This window comes from Branchiostoma belcheri, unplaced genomic scaffold, assembly GCF_001625305.1.
Source record: "Branchiostoma belcheri isolate BF01 breed outbred unplaced genomic scaffold, Haploidv18h27 scaffold112, whole genome shotgun sequence".
Taxonomy (NCBI): Eukaryota; Metazoa; Chordata; class Leptocardii; order Amphioxiformes; family Branchiostomatidae; genus Branchiostoma; species Branchiostoma belcheri.
Window position 1 is genome coordinate 823779 of NW_017802514.1, and position 15212 is coordinate 838990.

At 39.5% G+C, this 15212-nt stretch overlaps 1 protein-coding gene across 1 annotated transcript in view; it reads right to left on the reverse strand.

The window, feature by feature from the left end:
• LOC109461549 (TBC1 domain family member 16-like) overlaps positions 1-15212 on the reverse strand; it is a 63799-nt gene that overhangs the window by 5750 nt on the left and 42837 nt on the right. The window contains exons 4-7 of the mRNA XM_019757931.1: positions 14383-14527; positions 5227-5391; positions 4341-4489; positions 2376-2510 (exon numbers count right to left, since the gene is read on the reverse strand). Of these exons, the coding sequence (XP_019613490.1) occupies positions 2376-2510; positions 4341-4489; positions 5227-5391; positions 14383-14527 (594 nt within the window). The remainder of the gene's footprint in view (positions 1-2375; positions 2511-4340; positions 4490-5226; positions 5392-14382; positions 14528-15212) is intronic.

The following is a 15212-nucleotide window of genomic DNA, read 5'->3' on the forward strand; positions in this document are numbered from 1 at the left end:
AACATAAACCAGTAGTTTTAGCTGTTAAAATTATTATAGTTACTGTACTAGTGACAAAATTACGATAAAATATGTAAAATATAAACTCATCAACATACATGTAACGTTACATGTAAAATCCTCATCATTTCCAAGTATGTTTTGACTTACAATGTATGTTGTGGGTGTCATAAAGGCAGATTATGAAAGGGATTACACTCGTCTGATGGAAATATATCGATCCAGTTCAGTTCACTGAAGAGCACATCTAATGCTTGTGTCAGGTACATGACTGTACATAGATTCAATGTACCAAGGCATGTCCCCTAATTCTTTTTAATACAATATTTTAGTGGTATTTAGAAAAAAGCACAATGCAATGTCAGGAACAATAAAAAAAACTTGATAATGTTAGTTTGTCCAGCCATCTATGCAGCAGATGCCCAGCACAATAACTTCTGTGCACTGCCGTCCAAGAGGAGACGACTGTCTGAGAGTTTCAATAATTGTAGTTTTTGGAAGGTTGTGCATTCATACATCACACCACTGTTACATAACGGAAATGTAAGGAAGGATGTGACAAATACATCACTTTGCCTGTGCATGACTGTACAGCATGCATGGAATGGCCTGGCGGTGATTGTTTCTGTTATCTTATCTAGCTCTCACGAGTTGAACACATTCCTCTCCGTGAAGAAGGAAGAAGAGGGCTGGCACTGACTCAGGTGTCTGCATGGTTATATATTACCGTGCCATACTAGCAAGATTAGGCCACAGCAAGTCAATTTTATGGATGACATCCTCCGCAGACTCCAAATCTAATGCGATAGGGGAAAAAAAACAAGGCGGGCCAAAAAAAAAAACAAGATTCCTACAGTTTTAATGATATTGTGCTGTATTGTGCTAAGTTTACTACCAACTATAACATCCATTCCTCACTGAAACAACTTTGAAAAACAAACATTTTCCATCACTGTAGAAATGATTTTGATCTGGTGGGAACATTACATATACACAGCCACCATCACATAAAAAAGGAATGAAATACATTTACTGTATCAAAGTAACTGATAAAACAATAAATCAGAGCCCTGTCTTGTCTCCTCTCTTCATATTTATCTGCCATCCACGTTCCGGCATGGCAACAGGCATTTTCAGCATGTTGACTACTTTCAGAGAACAACAAAATTTTTTTCCCCTAAAATCAGGCGAAAATTTAATGCGCGCGCTGATGTCATCCATAAAAATTACTTGCCGTGGCCTTACTACATCCAATGAATTACAATGCCCTATCGTAGGGCACCAGATACATGTACATGTATGTCACATTGTCACAGTGCCAATTTCACATTGATTTCATGATAGTATGGATTGCACATAGTGATACACACTACAACTTAATCAACACATTTGTCAAAGCAAAAATATCACTATCCGATCTTGGTCCATTGGGTACTTGTTACATGCATTGTCTCAATTGCAAAGTTTATTGATTTAAAAGCTGCACCCAACATTCTGGACTGTGTTCAAGAAGACACACATTTGGGGATGTACCGCTATATTTTTCCCAATCAATGCAACATCAATGATCCTATGTCTGTCATCAAAGAATAAAATGTTGAATTATTATACTACAAAGTGCAACAGTATTTCATAGCATATAGAAGCCAAGTAACAATGTAAGACTATCTAATGAAAATCTCTGATGGTCCAAGGCATTATCAATTGGAAATTAACATGTATATAACAAGTACCCAGTTAATTTTTTGTCTAAGAGTAAGAATGAAACTTTGCATTATCCATTATTTCAGTCAAAGAAGAGCCAAATTTATAAATGACCACAGTACTGTAATTCCTGATTTTATTCATGGTACAAATGTGTACTTTTATGTTCACAGTTATTAATGCTAACAAATCAATTGCTGACTTTATCGATTTTATGGTCCTGCCATGACACAGTAAAACTATAAACACCTACATTTTTCTGAGACTGTGACATTTTGCTACCGTGAACATAAAGTGAATTACAGTATACCAGAGCTCAAAATACTATGTGCAGCTTGGTGCACCCAAATTTGGAGCTATATTTTCGTCTTTTATATTTTCGTAGGTTTATGTAACTATGTAAAGATGCTAAATGTATAGTAGTATACAGCATATTCTCAACATCTAAGTGTCAGCAAAATAGTAAAATCATTGTAACAGTTATAGTACTTTTCCTTTGAAATGAAACATAACTACATGTATATACAAAATGTATGGTGCACCCAAAAAGTTTTTTGTGCACCAAATGTTTTAGGTTGGGTACACCAGTTCACCTATTCCCAGAAATAAATTTCAAGCCCTGGTATACTGAATGGGAATATGTGGCTTGAAACACAGCTCTTCTTGCATACCTCATGATCTCCACGTGTGGGTTGTTGTCCCCCTTGAAGTATGGATTACTCCTGTCTGTCCGTACCACGTCTTTGTCCACTGTTACCTGCACGGTTCTCCAGAAGTGCTCCTTTTCCTCATCAGACATGGACAGTCTGAAAACACATCCACAAACACAAAAACAGTCATGAATATCACAAGAGATATCTGTACAGTATGTCTAGCACTTGATCTAAAGATGTAATTATTTTTAAGCTGATGTATATGGCCTTATATGAAGTTGTGTTTTACATTATTTTGCTGTTGTTGTACATGTATTCTATGTTTTGTATGTTTTCCTGTGTGTCATGATTGTTGTGTGTTAGAATAGAACGGACCACAGGAATTAATGTATGCTAAGTGTGGATCTCAATAAACTCAAACTTATTGTCCCAGATATTCTTATATGCCTAATTCACTATATACATTCAAGTCTACCATCTTCTATACCAGGATTTCTCTCAATGGATTGAAATAACAAAGTCAATGTACAAGACTAGTACAATCATATATTCCGAGAACAGTATTGATCACAATACCTTTGGTTCAACAACTGCATGTCTAACCCAATGACTAAATTTGAATTTTGAAATGTACCTTAAACCCGTTTCAAACCCAAGGGACTGTTTAATTTGACTCTTCAATGTATACTAGTATTCCCGAGTCACAGGTTTGGTCTACATTCTTGCAGTTGACAAGAGAGACAAATGATACTTCCACCTAGCACCCCCCCTGGTTATCTACAAAGTCATGCATACAGCACAGTAGTGTATCAGACTGGATCGTCTGGCGCTCCATTGAAGTGCAGCACACAATGTAAAACATCCAATCAAACGCGGAGGGCACTAAAACACTCGCAGAGCATCTCGCGTGTGCACCGCTGCGTGAAATTGGATGGGATGGTGGGCGTGGGAGTTCAACGTTAGAAAAAACCTCGCCGTAAACATGGCATTCACAGTAACACTGGGACCATGAAAATGTACAACCGACACTGCTGGATATGTGGCTTGGGGAAACGGGAACCTACACTCCTGAATTAGAAATCTCCACTGTCCATATCATAAAATCAGAACCACTATAGATGAAAATTGTGCCTCCCTATGCAAGCCATTTGATTTTTATAAGACTTCCTAAACATGTTAAATGTGGACAGGTGCCAGACTATTTGGCAAGGGAAGCAATCACAGAAGTGGGATGGAGCTGGAATTATAGGATGGATGCCAGGGTAGCGTGTTAGCCTGACTACATCACCATTCTAAATATAGCAGCCTGTCAACTGGACAGGCCCATAGAAGCTTGATGGGCAAGATCTTCACCTCAAATGAATGAGAAATAGAAATCATCTTAATATGTTGATCTATGCATATACATGTATGCTCACATGCATGGCTCAATAATAATATTGTCAGACTGAAAACTGTCTGTTAGGGGCTGTAATGACTGTTTTCCATTGTGACAGAGAATCATAACCGCCTGTTGGGCTTATTTTCATAGTGACAACAAGTCCTGAGCTCCTACATTTTTGTATAGTGGTAGTTCTGGGAATGAGAATAGTTCTCTCAAGCTAGCTTAGAGGTGTATGGCCACAAGCTCTCAGGGAAGTCCCCCCAATCTGCCAATGACAGCGAGAGATTGACGTGTAACACAGGCCATGTAGCATGTAGGAGCATGTCGGCAGAACATACTGCACCTGCACGAAACCCGCAATGTACTGTGCACAGCACTTCGGTAGAACATCTCATATAACTTCGTATTCGCGTATATAAGGTTAACATCCCGTCTGTAGTTTCCAAATGTTATGCTGGAAAAGATATCGCTTGCAACAGGTAAAATTCCCATGCAACGTTGACCAAACATCCAATGAAAACTGTCAAAAATCAGGGTTTCGCGCAGGCGCAGTACGTTCTGCTGACGTGCTGTAGGCTGTACAGTAGGCTGTCGCTGACCTTTTGTCCTGGATGGCCTGGTACTCAGCTGACATGCGGTGACAGTACTCCTCCCTCCCCTCGGAGGTGAACTGGAAGCAGAAGTAGTGCAGCAGGAAGGGCCACGCTTCCTTTCTCACACTCGGGTCCAGGCCTCCGAAGAAAATGGCCTGTGCAACAAGACATGTAAGATACTGGTATCAAGATTGGGGAAATCAAAAGGAACCAAAATTTAACATTGGAATGCTTGAGGGAATGTACATTTTTCAAGTACACCAGAAAAAGAATCCAATTTCCATATCCTAAGAATTGTTAAACAGGAATATCATCAGAGTATTCATTGATTTTCTTATCTCTCTTTTTTCCTACAAAGTTACACAAAACCAATTATAAAGCTGATGGTCTTCTATACACATTTTCCAGGCACATATATTACATTTCAATCTTTGGCATACTGCTGAAGCATCCATGCACTAAACTTGTACGGGCATAGTGATGATGAATGAGGTAGGATAAGGTTGAGGGCTACTCTTTCTAAAATGTTCTCTTGAAAGGCCCGGGTTCGAGTCCTGACATGCCACCAATCTTGTGGCCTTAATCAATCCGTAGAGCGTAAACGGCCAGTTTAATTCTACGTTGAGTGTAGATGGACCGCTTTAGTTTAAATTAATGTAAAGCACATTTTTTGTAGAGCGTAATTCGTTGTTTTAACATAATTCTACAGTCATAATGCATTGTAGCTATCCGGAATTTATCATAAGGCGCAATGGGGAGGCTTCTTGAATTCAGCGTAATACATAGCCGGCTCTCAAAATTTAGCTTAGAGCGCTGTTGGGGACCCCCCCCCCCCATGGCAGGCCCTCTTACAATTTCAATAAATCAAATCAAAGGCCAACATCTGGTTCACCTTCTTCAAGCTCTCCTCATCCTCGACCTGCCCGCGCTCGTTGAAGTAAGACTGCCAGATCTCCGGCGTGATGGTCCCGTACACGTCCTCGTCTGGGTGGCACTCGATGGCGGTCACGCTGGGCCGGTTAATGGAGAACTGCCGACAGAACTGGTCAGACAAACCCTGCAGAAATACACCAAGAAAAAGTTAATTTTCAACTAGAAAGGTAACATTTGCAAAGCAAATGCATAAACCTTCTCATATGGTTTGCTCTGTTAATTCTTACTCAAACACATTCACACACTCAAACACATTCATTATGTGTGATATATGAGCACATTATATGTGCTCTCAACAGGGAGCTCCCCTACAGTGAAAGGCTAAAAAGGCTTAGACTTCTGTCCTTGGGGTATAGAAGAAGAAGGGGAGATATGATTCAGGTGTTCAAGTTCCTGACTGGGCAGGAAAGGGTACAGTCAGACAGCATCTTCGAGTTAGCAAAGGGAACAACAAGAGTCCACAACTTCAAGTTGAAGGTAACACTGGCGAAGTCAAGGAGTAGACAACATGTATTCATGTGAAGGTCATCAAAGACTGGAATTCGCTGCCGTCGAGTGTAGTATCCAGTGAATCAGTCAACCAGTTTAAAACAAGATTGGATCGACACTGGGAGCATCTAAAGTACGAAGAAGGCGTCTAAGATCAGTCCACAACAGGCAGGAAGAAGCCTTACTCGACTGAAGACGGTATCAAGGTATTATATGGTCAGACAAGAGTCTTAATCCCTCCTACTATAACATTGCAACATTATGTAACCCAACACCAGTTATCATCGTGACAGATGTCTGATTCAGGTTATTGACCTTATTTTTGGAGAAGAAAAGGAAGAAGAAACAGCAAAAACAATATGTTTTCCTTCTGCGAAGGTTACATTGAAATGTTCCCATCCATTTTGTCTGTGTGTGTTATAACACGACTGTGATCTAGCTGTAATGTGACACGAAAAAAAAAGCGAACCACATAAATTTTTGCAGCATATTCCTATGAGAAATAACCATCCCTTGGAGAATGTATCTCCTGGTCACAGAACTGAACTCACAGCCATATAACTGGATATAATCTACACCATCTGCACTGAACACTCCTGGCAAGATGATGATGTTATAGCATGACTGTGATATAGCTGTAAGGTGACACGAAAAAAAAGCGAACCATATAAATCGTTGCTTCCTAAGAAAAAATTACCATCCCTTGGGGGATGTATCTCCTGGTCACAGAACTGAACTCACAGCCATATGAGGCCACACCAATTTAATTTCTTGGATAACGGATTCACCCACTTCATTTTTTTCTGATTGGCAAATAAAAATAAAAATTCAGAATCAACTGCAAAATGCTCATACATGTATTTTGCCCTGAACAGTTGAAAACAGTCCTTTTCTTCCTAGTTGTTACAGTTATTTCATTTTTCAATGCAATGGTATCATTAAAAGTTCAAAATTAAATTTTGAACCAGCCTGGTGTGTGACTTCATGGCTCCTATCGTACCATTTTCGTCCATAATAGAATGCCTAGGTCTGTTTTTATTTTTATTTTTATTTTGCCCACCCACTCCATTATTTTTCTAGAAAAATTCATTAACCAAGAAATCAAATTGGTGTAGCCTAACTGAATATAATCTACACCATCTGAGCTGAACACTCCTGGCAAGCCTATCATTCCTGGACTCATAAAACTGAACTCTCATTAAACAGCACTGCGGTACCCTACATAACACTAATCCCTTAAGCCACACTAAGCTTTGAACCAGAATATGGTCAATATTAATATATCTAGGTCATGATGTCACACGACAGACGGGGCATAAAAGTTCCATCAGCAGAGATCATGGAATTCTGCTAACAGCACAATTATATAAAAATGGGATTTAGATGGAGATATTAATGAACAGATGGTGGAGTGGCCTCTTCTGCCTCAGTAAATATTCTATGGTTATGACCAGAGCACAAAAATCCTATCAAGGCACACTGATTACTTTGGGGGGAAAAATCTGATTAAACATATATGTGATTACTAAGAATCATGAGCCATCGTTTTACTTTAAGATGTCTTGAAAAAAATCAGAATCGTTTTTGGAAGTTATTGACATGATGAGTTAGATGGCAATGCTATTTTCTTTAAAATTTGTATCACATGTGAAAAAATGATCAACTGAGCCTATACATGTAGGTCTCTTGAATAAAATGATTCTATGGCAGTGAAGAAGTAAGCTAAGATATAGGAGTCAAGAAAAGAAGGGTAATTTTTGACATAACAAAACAACTATTGAATGTTGGTCTTGACTCAAATCATTGCAGTACCATATAGCATGTACATGGCACATACTGGTAACACTCAATAGTCTCTTAACAATACATCGCTACAAAACTGAATCAGATGTAAATCCACAACGCTGGTCAACATGAGATTTTCAGCCCTAAGGCCACACCAATTTAATTTTTTGGTTAACGGATTTTTCTAGAAAAATAATGGAGCGGGCGGGTGAAAAAAAAAATTAAAAACAGACCTAGGCATCCTATCATGGCCCAAAATGGTACGATAGGAGCCATGAAGTCAACACACGCAAAAACTTTGCAGTTGATTCTGAATTTTTATTTTTATTTGCAAATCAGAAAAAAATGGAGCGGGCGAATCCGTTAACCAAGAAATTAAATTGGTGTGGCCTAAGGCATACAAAACAGGACAAGTACACATGTATCAGACAAATCCACTTCCACTGCAGTTGTTTGTCAGGTAGTTTCAGAACTACCAAACTTTCAGCACCTTGGGCAAAGTTTGACTTTATTCGGTTTGAAGTTCTAATGGCTGGGACATGTTTTCACAACAAATCAGTAGCAGACTATGGCCTGCTTTACACAGGCCATTTCTAAGTCAACTTGGCGAAGTCGACTTGAAAAATTTCTGTTTACACATGGGGCTGCAAAGCGACTTGGCACTCCCGCTGTGCCACCCTCCCCCCAAGTCGACTCGGTGGCTCGGTCTTGCCTGACTACTACACAAGAGACGCTCAAGTCGACTTTGCCCGTTTACACACACAAAGCTAGCGGACTCGGCACCCCGCAGGCCGACTTAAGTCTGGTTTGGATACGACTCAAGTCCTCTTGATTAGAATGCGACTTGAGTTGAATTATTTCTCTTTACACAGGGAAATTTCCGCTCAAGTCGACTAGCTCAAGTCGTCTTGTATGTTCTAGTTCTAGTTGACTTGAAAAAGTTATGTGTAAAGCAGGCCTATATCCGGCCTATTCCTCACATACATGTTAATAGTTACACCAGATTGTGGTAGATGATGGATGATTCTTGGGAAATAACAAGTGATGAATTGCCTGGAATGAGCATTTGCTGTATAACAACCTTTCGATTCAGCAGGGTTCCTGCTGTGAAAAACAATCAATTTGGGGGAAGGTCACAGTTACTTGATGAGGAAAAGCCAAAGGTCGTTATTTGTGTGACCTTCAAGGTTGCATTCAAGGGCATGATTGGTGTGTCAACGTCATTGTTCTAAATACCTGTACCTGCTTGCACAGCACTGAATTTGACAGGTGGTGATAAAAGAAAATAGTAGCAAACATGTTCCTGATGACTTGTGATGTATCCAGTGTAATTCTGCTGCACAAATGAGCCAACAAATTGGAAAAGTATGTAATATGTACACTGACATCCGTAAGCGTGCTTTTTGTCCGTATGTTTTCTTGGGGGGCCACATCTGCTACGTTTTTCTGTCAACGCACGACACTCGCACAGTTGCACAAGGTGTAAGAGTTTGCACATGGTTTGCACGCCACGTCTGCGTGCATCGTTCATTGCGCAAGCGGTGAGTCGTACATGCTTACAACGTACGATCTCTGTGCGATTGCCACTTTAACGTAAGGAGGTCCTACTCACACATGCGTCTTACATGTACATATGGTACGTACGAGGCACGCACATCGCTCGTATGGGTGGTGAATCCACAGACCGCATGCAGAAAAAGTTTTAAATGCACTTTAAGGTCTACGGTGTGTCTGCGTGCTCCCAAATCCGAAGGATTCTGTACAGATCAGAGGTGGTACTCACCACTTACGGATCCCCTACGTTTGCCCACATTTTTGCGCGTAGACAGCACGCAGATGCACGTAAGGTGGGTTGTGACTGACGCTTAAGTTATGCAAAGGAGGTTCTTTGGTGCATTGTAGGCAAACAATAACTCTAAAATATGACTGGGTTAATCTGGACCAAAATTATGTAAATCCCCAAGAACCAGACGAATGATTTTTGTCAGAACCAACAGCTTTGAGTGCTAAGAAACTCAGGGACCACTAGAGCATCAGCGTACACCATCCAACTGTGACACCATCAGAAACGGAATCTGTAAATCACAAAATATGAAACAATATTTCTTGAGCGAGCCAAACTTTTGAAAGATGCCCAAGGGTGTAGTTGTGTCTGGTAGAGAATATAATCTATCAAAAACAACTGACAACGTCGTTGCACACACAAATTGAAAGCAATGGAACAGAGATGTTCTACAGGTAGTCATTGATTAATTGATTCTAGTGAAACAATGATGAATCATTGTGTTGGGAGACAATCAACACATCACTGCTAAAAATGTAGCTTTTCTCATAATGGAATAAATATATCAGGGAAGACAGAATGTATTTTTGTTGTTGTCTCAGACTTGGCTGAAAGCAAAAAAACTAGCTCTCTGAATCCTTGTTTTCCTTGATAGGCCACACCGACTTGATTTTATGGATGACTTCTGCACGTGCTTTGATTTTCACCTGTTCTAAAAAAAATGTTGACCGAGGCTCTGGCCTGGCTCTATGCCTGGGTAGTCCATGGTAGTTAGCGACAATACGAAGCCGAGCACCCAGGCTACCAAAGCTCCACGACTTAAGAACTCAGTACATACCGTACAGTGCCGATTTATAAATTCCGCAAATTTAGCCAGCATGTGCCAGTGGCTTGTCGTACATGTTGCTAAGTACGTACATACTGCTGCAAATTCACAATTATACCAGCTTTGTATTCCTGTGGTTAAGTAGCATTTTTATTTTGGGCCGGATTTTTTTTTAATCACCCGCGCGCACTAGTTTGGAGGTCTTCAGAGGATGTCATCCATAAAATTAAGGCCTTAATGTCAGGTGTTAAATTTGAAATGAAATTCTTGAGTCAGAGTCATATTTTTATCCTCCCATCCACCACCTTCCGTAAGTTCTCGTAAGTTTAACTACTTAAAATTTCCCTTTTCTCCTGTGAGCCATCAACATTTCAAGTGATGACATGAAAATGGAAAATATCACCACCATGTGATTACTTCAAGCACTACATAAACGCCCTTGGACACTTCTGTCTTCCAAAGCAATCCTAAAAACTGTTTTCCTGTCTCTGTACGGATGAACAAGTGATTCTTGATGGTTGAGATGGGAAAACAGAAGTATAAACTGTAATCCTTGATGGCTTTAGAGTTTAAAGACGTCATCATTATTTGTCAGTCTAAACCTTAGGGTATAGGCATCTGGCAAATGAATAGTAAGTTGTTGCAAATTATTTCTAAGGCCACAGCAAGTAAATTTTATGGATGACATCCTCCTCAGATTCCAAATCTAATGCAAGCGGGCCAAAAAACACAAGGTTTCAAAGATTTTGACTCAATCATTGTTCAGTACAAATGGTTTTGATTCAGTGGAAACATCACATATACACAGCCAGCATCACATATCACTGCATCAAAGTAAAAAACAAATTAAACATTAAATCAGAGCCTTTTCTTGTCTCCTCTCTTCATAGTTATCTGCCATCCACATTCCGGCATGGCAACAGACATCTTTGCCCATTTTCGGCATGTTGACCACTGTCAGAAGGCAACAAAATTTCTTTTTTTTTTTTTTCCAAAATCAGGCGAAAATTAGTACGCGTGCTGATGTCATCAATAAAAATTATTCGCAAGACACAATTATTATAAGGTTTCATTCATTCATTCATTATATGCAATTTGAAAGCTTCTTGCAGCAAGCAAAACATGATATAATACATGTACATGTATAATGTAGATGGAAAATGTGTCAACCAATTTTGTAACCTCTTTACATGTGATGTTAACTTTCCATGTCTGCCAGAAGCCCAGGCAAAAAGTAAGACAGATGACACTTGATTTTTTGTTTTGTAGCCAACCCAGAAGATCCATTAAAGACTACCGATCCATTTTACCTTTTGTCACAATAACATTGCTCCTGGTACTATGTAATTCAAAGTGGCCGTTGTTACACATAACATTACTGGTACATGCATGTACCTTACTGTATCTTAATATGGGCAAAATATGAGAGATGGTACATGTCCTATATTACAGGCCCACAGGTGCTTCTGTTCCAATTATTGGACTTTTGATGTTTCACATAAAAATAGACATTACAACAAAAAGTACAGAAAGAGAAACCAGGCAACGTCATTGATTATATGACAAAACACAGCTCCAAAATGATGGACTGTTAGAGTTAGAAGTCAGGGATAAGTTTTGAATTCTGCTCAGTTGAATATGTATGCCTGCAGCTTTCTTCCCAGTCTGGGGCAAAGGCATTGTCTCGTCTTTGATAGCTTTGCAAATCCATCACGCAGAAATGATGGAGTACCAAAACTTCACAGCATAATGGTGACAGCATGGTATGCATTAGAAATAAGTGATATATATCACATTGTCAGCCATTGTATACCAGTGCGCAGCCAACTAAATCGGCAAATCTTTGAGAATCACCAAGTATCCAATAACACATTCTACCTTATAAAGCTCCGGGACTACCCATGTGTAGAGAGAGGAAACTGACACCCTGACATCCCCAATTGTAATGACTTCCTTCATGGATGATTGTCGACAGTAAAAAGAAATCCAATTTGTAGAAAATCTCTCCATGAAAATCCAAGAGTCATTTATCATGATATATAGTGCTTCAGTTATATTGGAACCTTGTATGTGCGAACAGGCACAACCTACAAAGAGTTGACCGGATGCAATTTAAAGTCGAGGGCGTTCAACTTCGTTATTTGGTCCTGTACTAAAAAAGAAGAAGACTCTACATGTAAGACATCAGTGGCTGCATTCTAACATGAATGCATGTACTCTGTTTTTATGCTGTAGTCCAATCTTTTATTTATTTTAAGGCCCCAAAAACTCCACAAAAGCTAATTATATTACTCGCAGGAAATAAACATGATACTACTTACTATACTCAGCTGACAATTTCTCATAGAGCAGAATAACCGTAAAAAGGACATTGAACCAAGTTTAAAGCAGCAATTGCTGCCTATAATTGAGAAAATCACAGCAATATTGAATAATCAGATATCTCTGTCCCATTGGGGCACAAGTCATAAAAGTTAAGGTTTTACAGGTAAGCTTTTAAACTGGCAGAGGGGGTATAAAAATCCAGATAGGCAGTATGCCAGGAGTCAAACCTAGTAGTCTCCACATCGATCACAAAGTAAAATCATAAAGTGGCTGAGAAATTGGAGTTCACTGCACTTACATTGATGAAGGTTAGACATCCAGGAAATATGGCAGAAAGCAGTTAAGCAACTGGATAATTTTAGACTTGAAAAAAAATTGTCTGCACTTAATTGCATATCAATCAATAGTTCATACTTATAAACTTGCTTTTCTGACAACTCTCCAGTGTCACTGACAAAAGTAGTGGATGCTACCTAAAACGTCTGACCGTTTCCAAAATTATATCCAGTTGCTTGAGTAACTGTTTGTTGACTGCACTTACTTTCGCTGCAGCAGCCACTTCATGAAATCTTTTCCATGGCTTGACAACCCGCAACTCCATAGTAAAAATGCATGGCCTTCATGTACAATGTACCTACGTAGTTGTACTTTGGCCAACAGATAAACTTTAGCATCATTTTGTAAACAAGTGTGACACTACTCTGGTCTGCAGTTAGCTCTGAGGGCTAATAATTAATTGATGACCTTGATGATGCAATTTGAAGACATTGATTGAAATATTTCCCATGGTTCCACAACCCATGAATGCCGGGCCTACAATGTACCTTGTTGTACTTTGACTAACAGATACACTTTAGCATCATTTTGTAAACAAGTGTGACACTACACTAGTCTATACTATTAGTTAGCTCCCAGGGCAAATAATTAATTGATGACCTGATAAGATGACATGATTGACATATGTCTGTCTAAATTTCAGTGACACAGGGTACATGTAGTTGTCAGAAATGGGATGGCTGGTAACATAAATCATCATTAGTTAAACGTCATTTATCTGTGCAAGAAAAAGGAAAAAAAAGACTACTTTGAACCATGCAAAAACAAATGCCAAATAAAATCTAGACCACAATCTTACAACATCTGATTGAAATTTTGGATGACCATTCATAAAAAAAAATAAATTCAACATTCATCTGTTTCAGATTTATTTTCAAATACTAGTTATCTTTCCGTTGAAGAGATTCATTTGTCACGTACGGATACAGTTCCTAGTGAATTCTTTCATCAGTGACAACTTTGGAAGGATAAGGATACTAACCTCCAAATTTTCGATGGCTATCAGTCCATCTTGTTCACGGAGTGGCCTAATCTCGCGAGAGCGCGAGACTAGGCCCGAGACTTGCATCGGTCTGTCGGGTCCCACCCCCCGCTGCCTCCCTCCGAAGTAAGGGTAAGTAAGTCTTGGGGAGCTCCCAAAGTTGGAAGGTGCCAAGCTAAACCGGACAGAAGGTTGGGAACTCCCCAAGACTTACTTACCCTTACTCCGGAGGGAGGCAGCGGGGGGTGGGACCCGACAGACCGATGCAAGTCTCGGGCCTAGTCTCGCGCTCTCGCGAGATTAGGCCACTCCGTGAACAAGATGGACTGATAGCCATCAAAAATTTGGAGGTTAGTATCCTTATCCTTCCAAAGTTGTCACTGATGAAAGAATTCACTAGGAACTGAAAGGTATCTTTCCAAATTCAAATGATCAGTACTATCCAATATACTAAGCTAACAAAAGGGTATGCCATCCTGTAAGGGGCAGTATAACCCTGACCAATACACACACAGTTGACCGATGACGATGAATATACTATAGAATATTTGAACAGTCATGTACATGTAATCTCAGTATCCAAGCCCACCTTGTTAGCCTTGGCCTGTGTACAGTGTCTCCAGTCTTCAAACATCTCTGCCAGCCTGTCCAGTCCTCCATGGTGGAAGTGCAGGATCTTGTACTGACTCTCCCTGCTGGCAATCACCAGCTGACCACAAGTGCCATCACCATCACTATATCAGGCACACAAAAAACAGATTACATTCTCACTGTCAAATTTTGCTGTAACAAACATGGCCTAGACATGTGTGAGAAGTAATTCAAGTTCAAAATTGTAAAACCAAGGTGAATAAATGAATTATAATAATTATTGTTTTTCTTTGAACAACATATACAATATCATGACATTGTAGTTGCATAATACTACAGTCATGCATCTGTATCTGTATCGTAGTATTTACCAATATTAGCTGGCCATGGCCCAGTATGCATGTAACCTTTCCTTTGGGGTAACATATACATGTAAGTCCAGCTTTTGTGTAGAAACCAGCAAACTGATTTAGAGACTAGTACAAAATGTACTTGACAAAATTGAATATGTAAGCTCAATATACAAATGATTGTCCATTAAAAAGTTACTTTTCATATGAAGAGGTGATTCTACTGGTCTACTAGTCAATTTGTTAAAGGTCTTACATAAAAGCCTGCAGCAAAAATTTCAGAGAATACAATGTGATGTCGAGACTACTTTCAGTACTTTTTTCAGACCACAGTTTGGATTCGAAGTTCCAGAACCATAAAACAGCATTTTTTGTGGCCTTCACACTTGATATTGAAGACAGTTACATTTTTATGCTACACCAGGTACAACATATTAGTCCAAGCAATGGAAGCTGGAATGACAAACTGCATGATAAA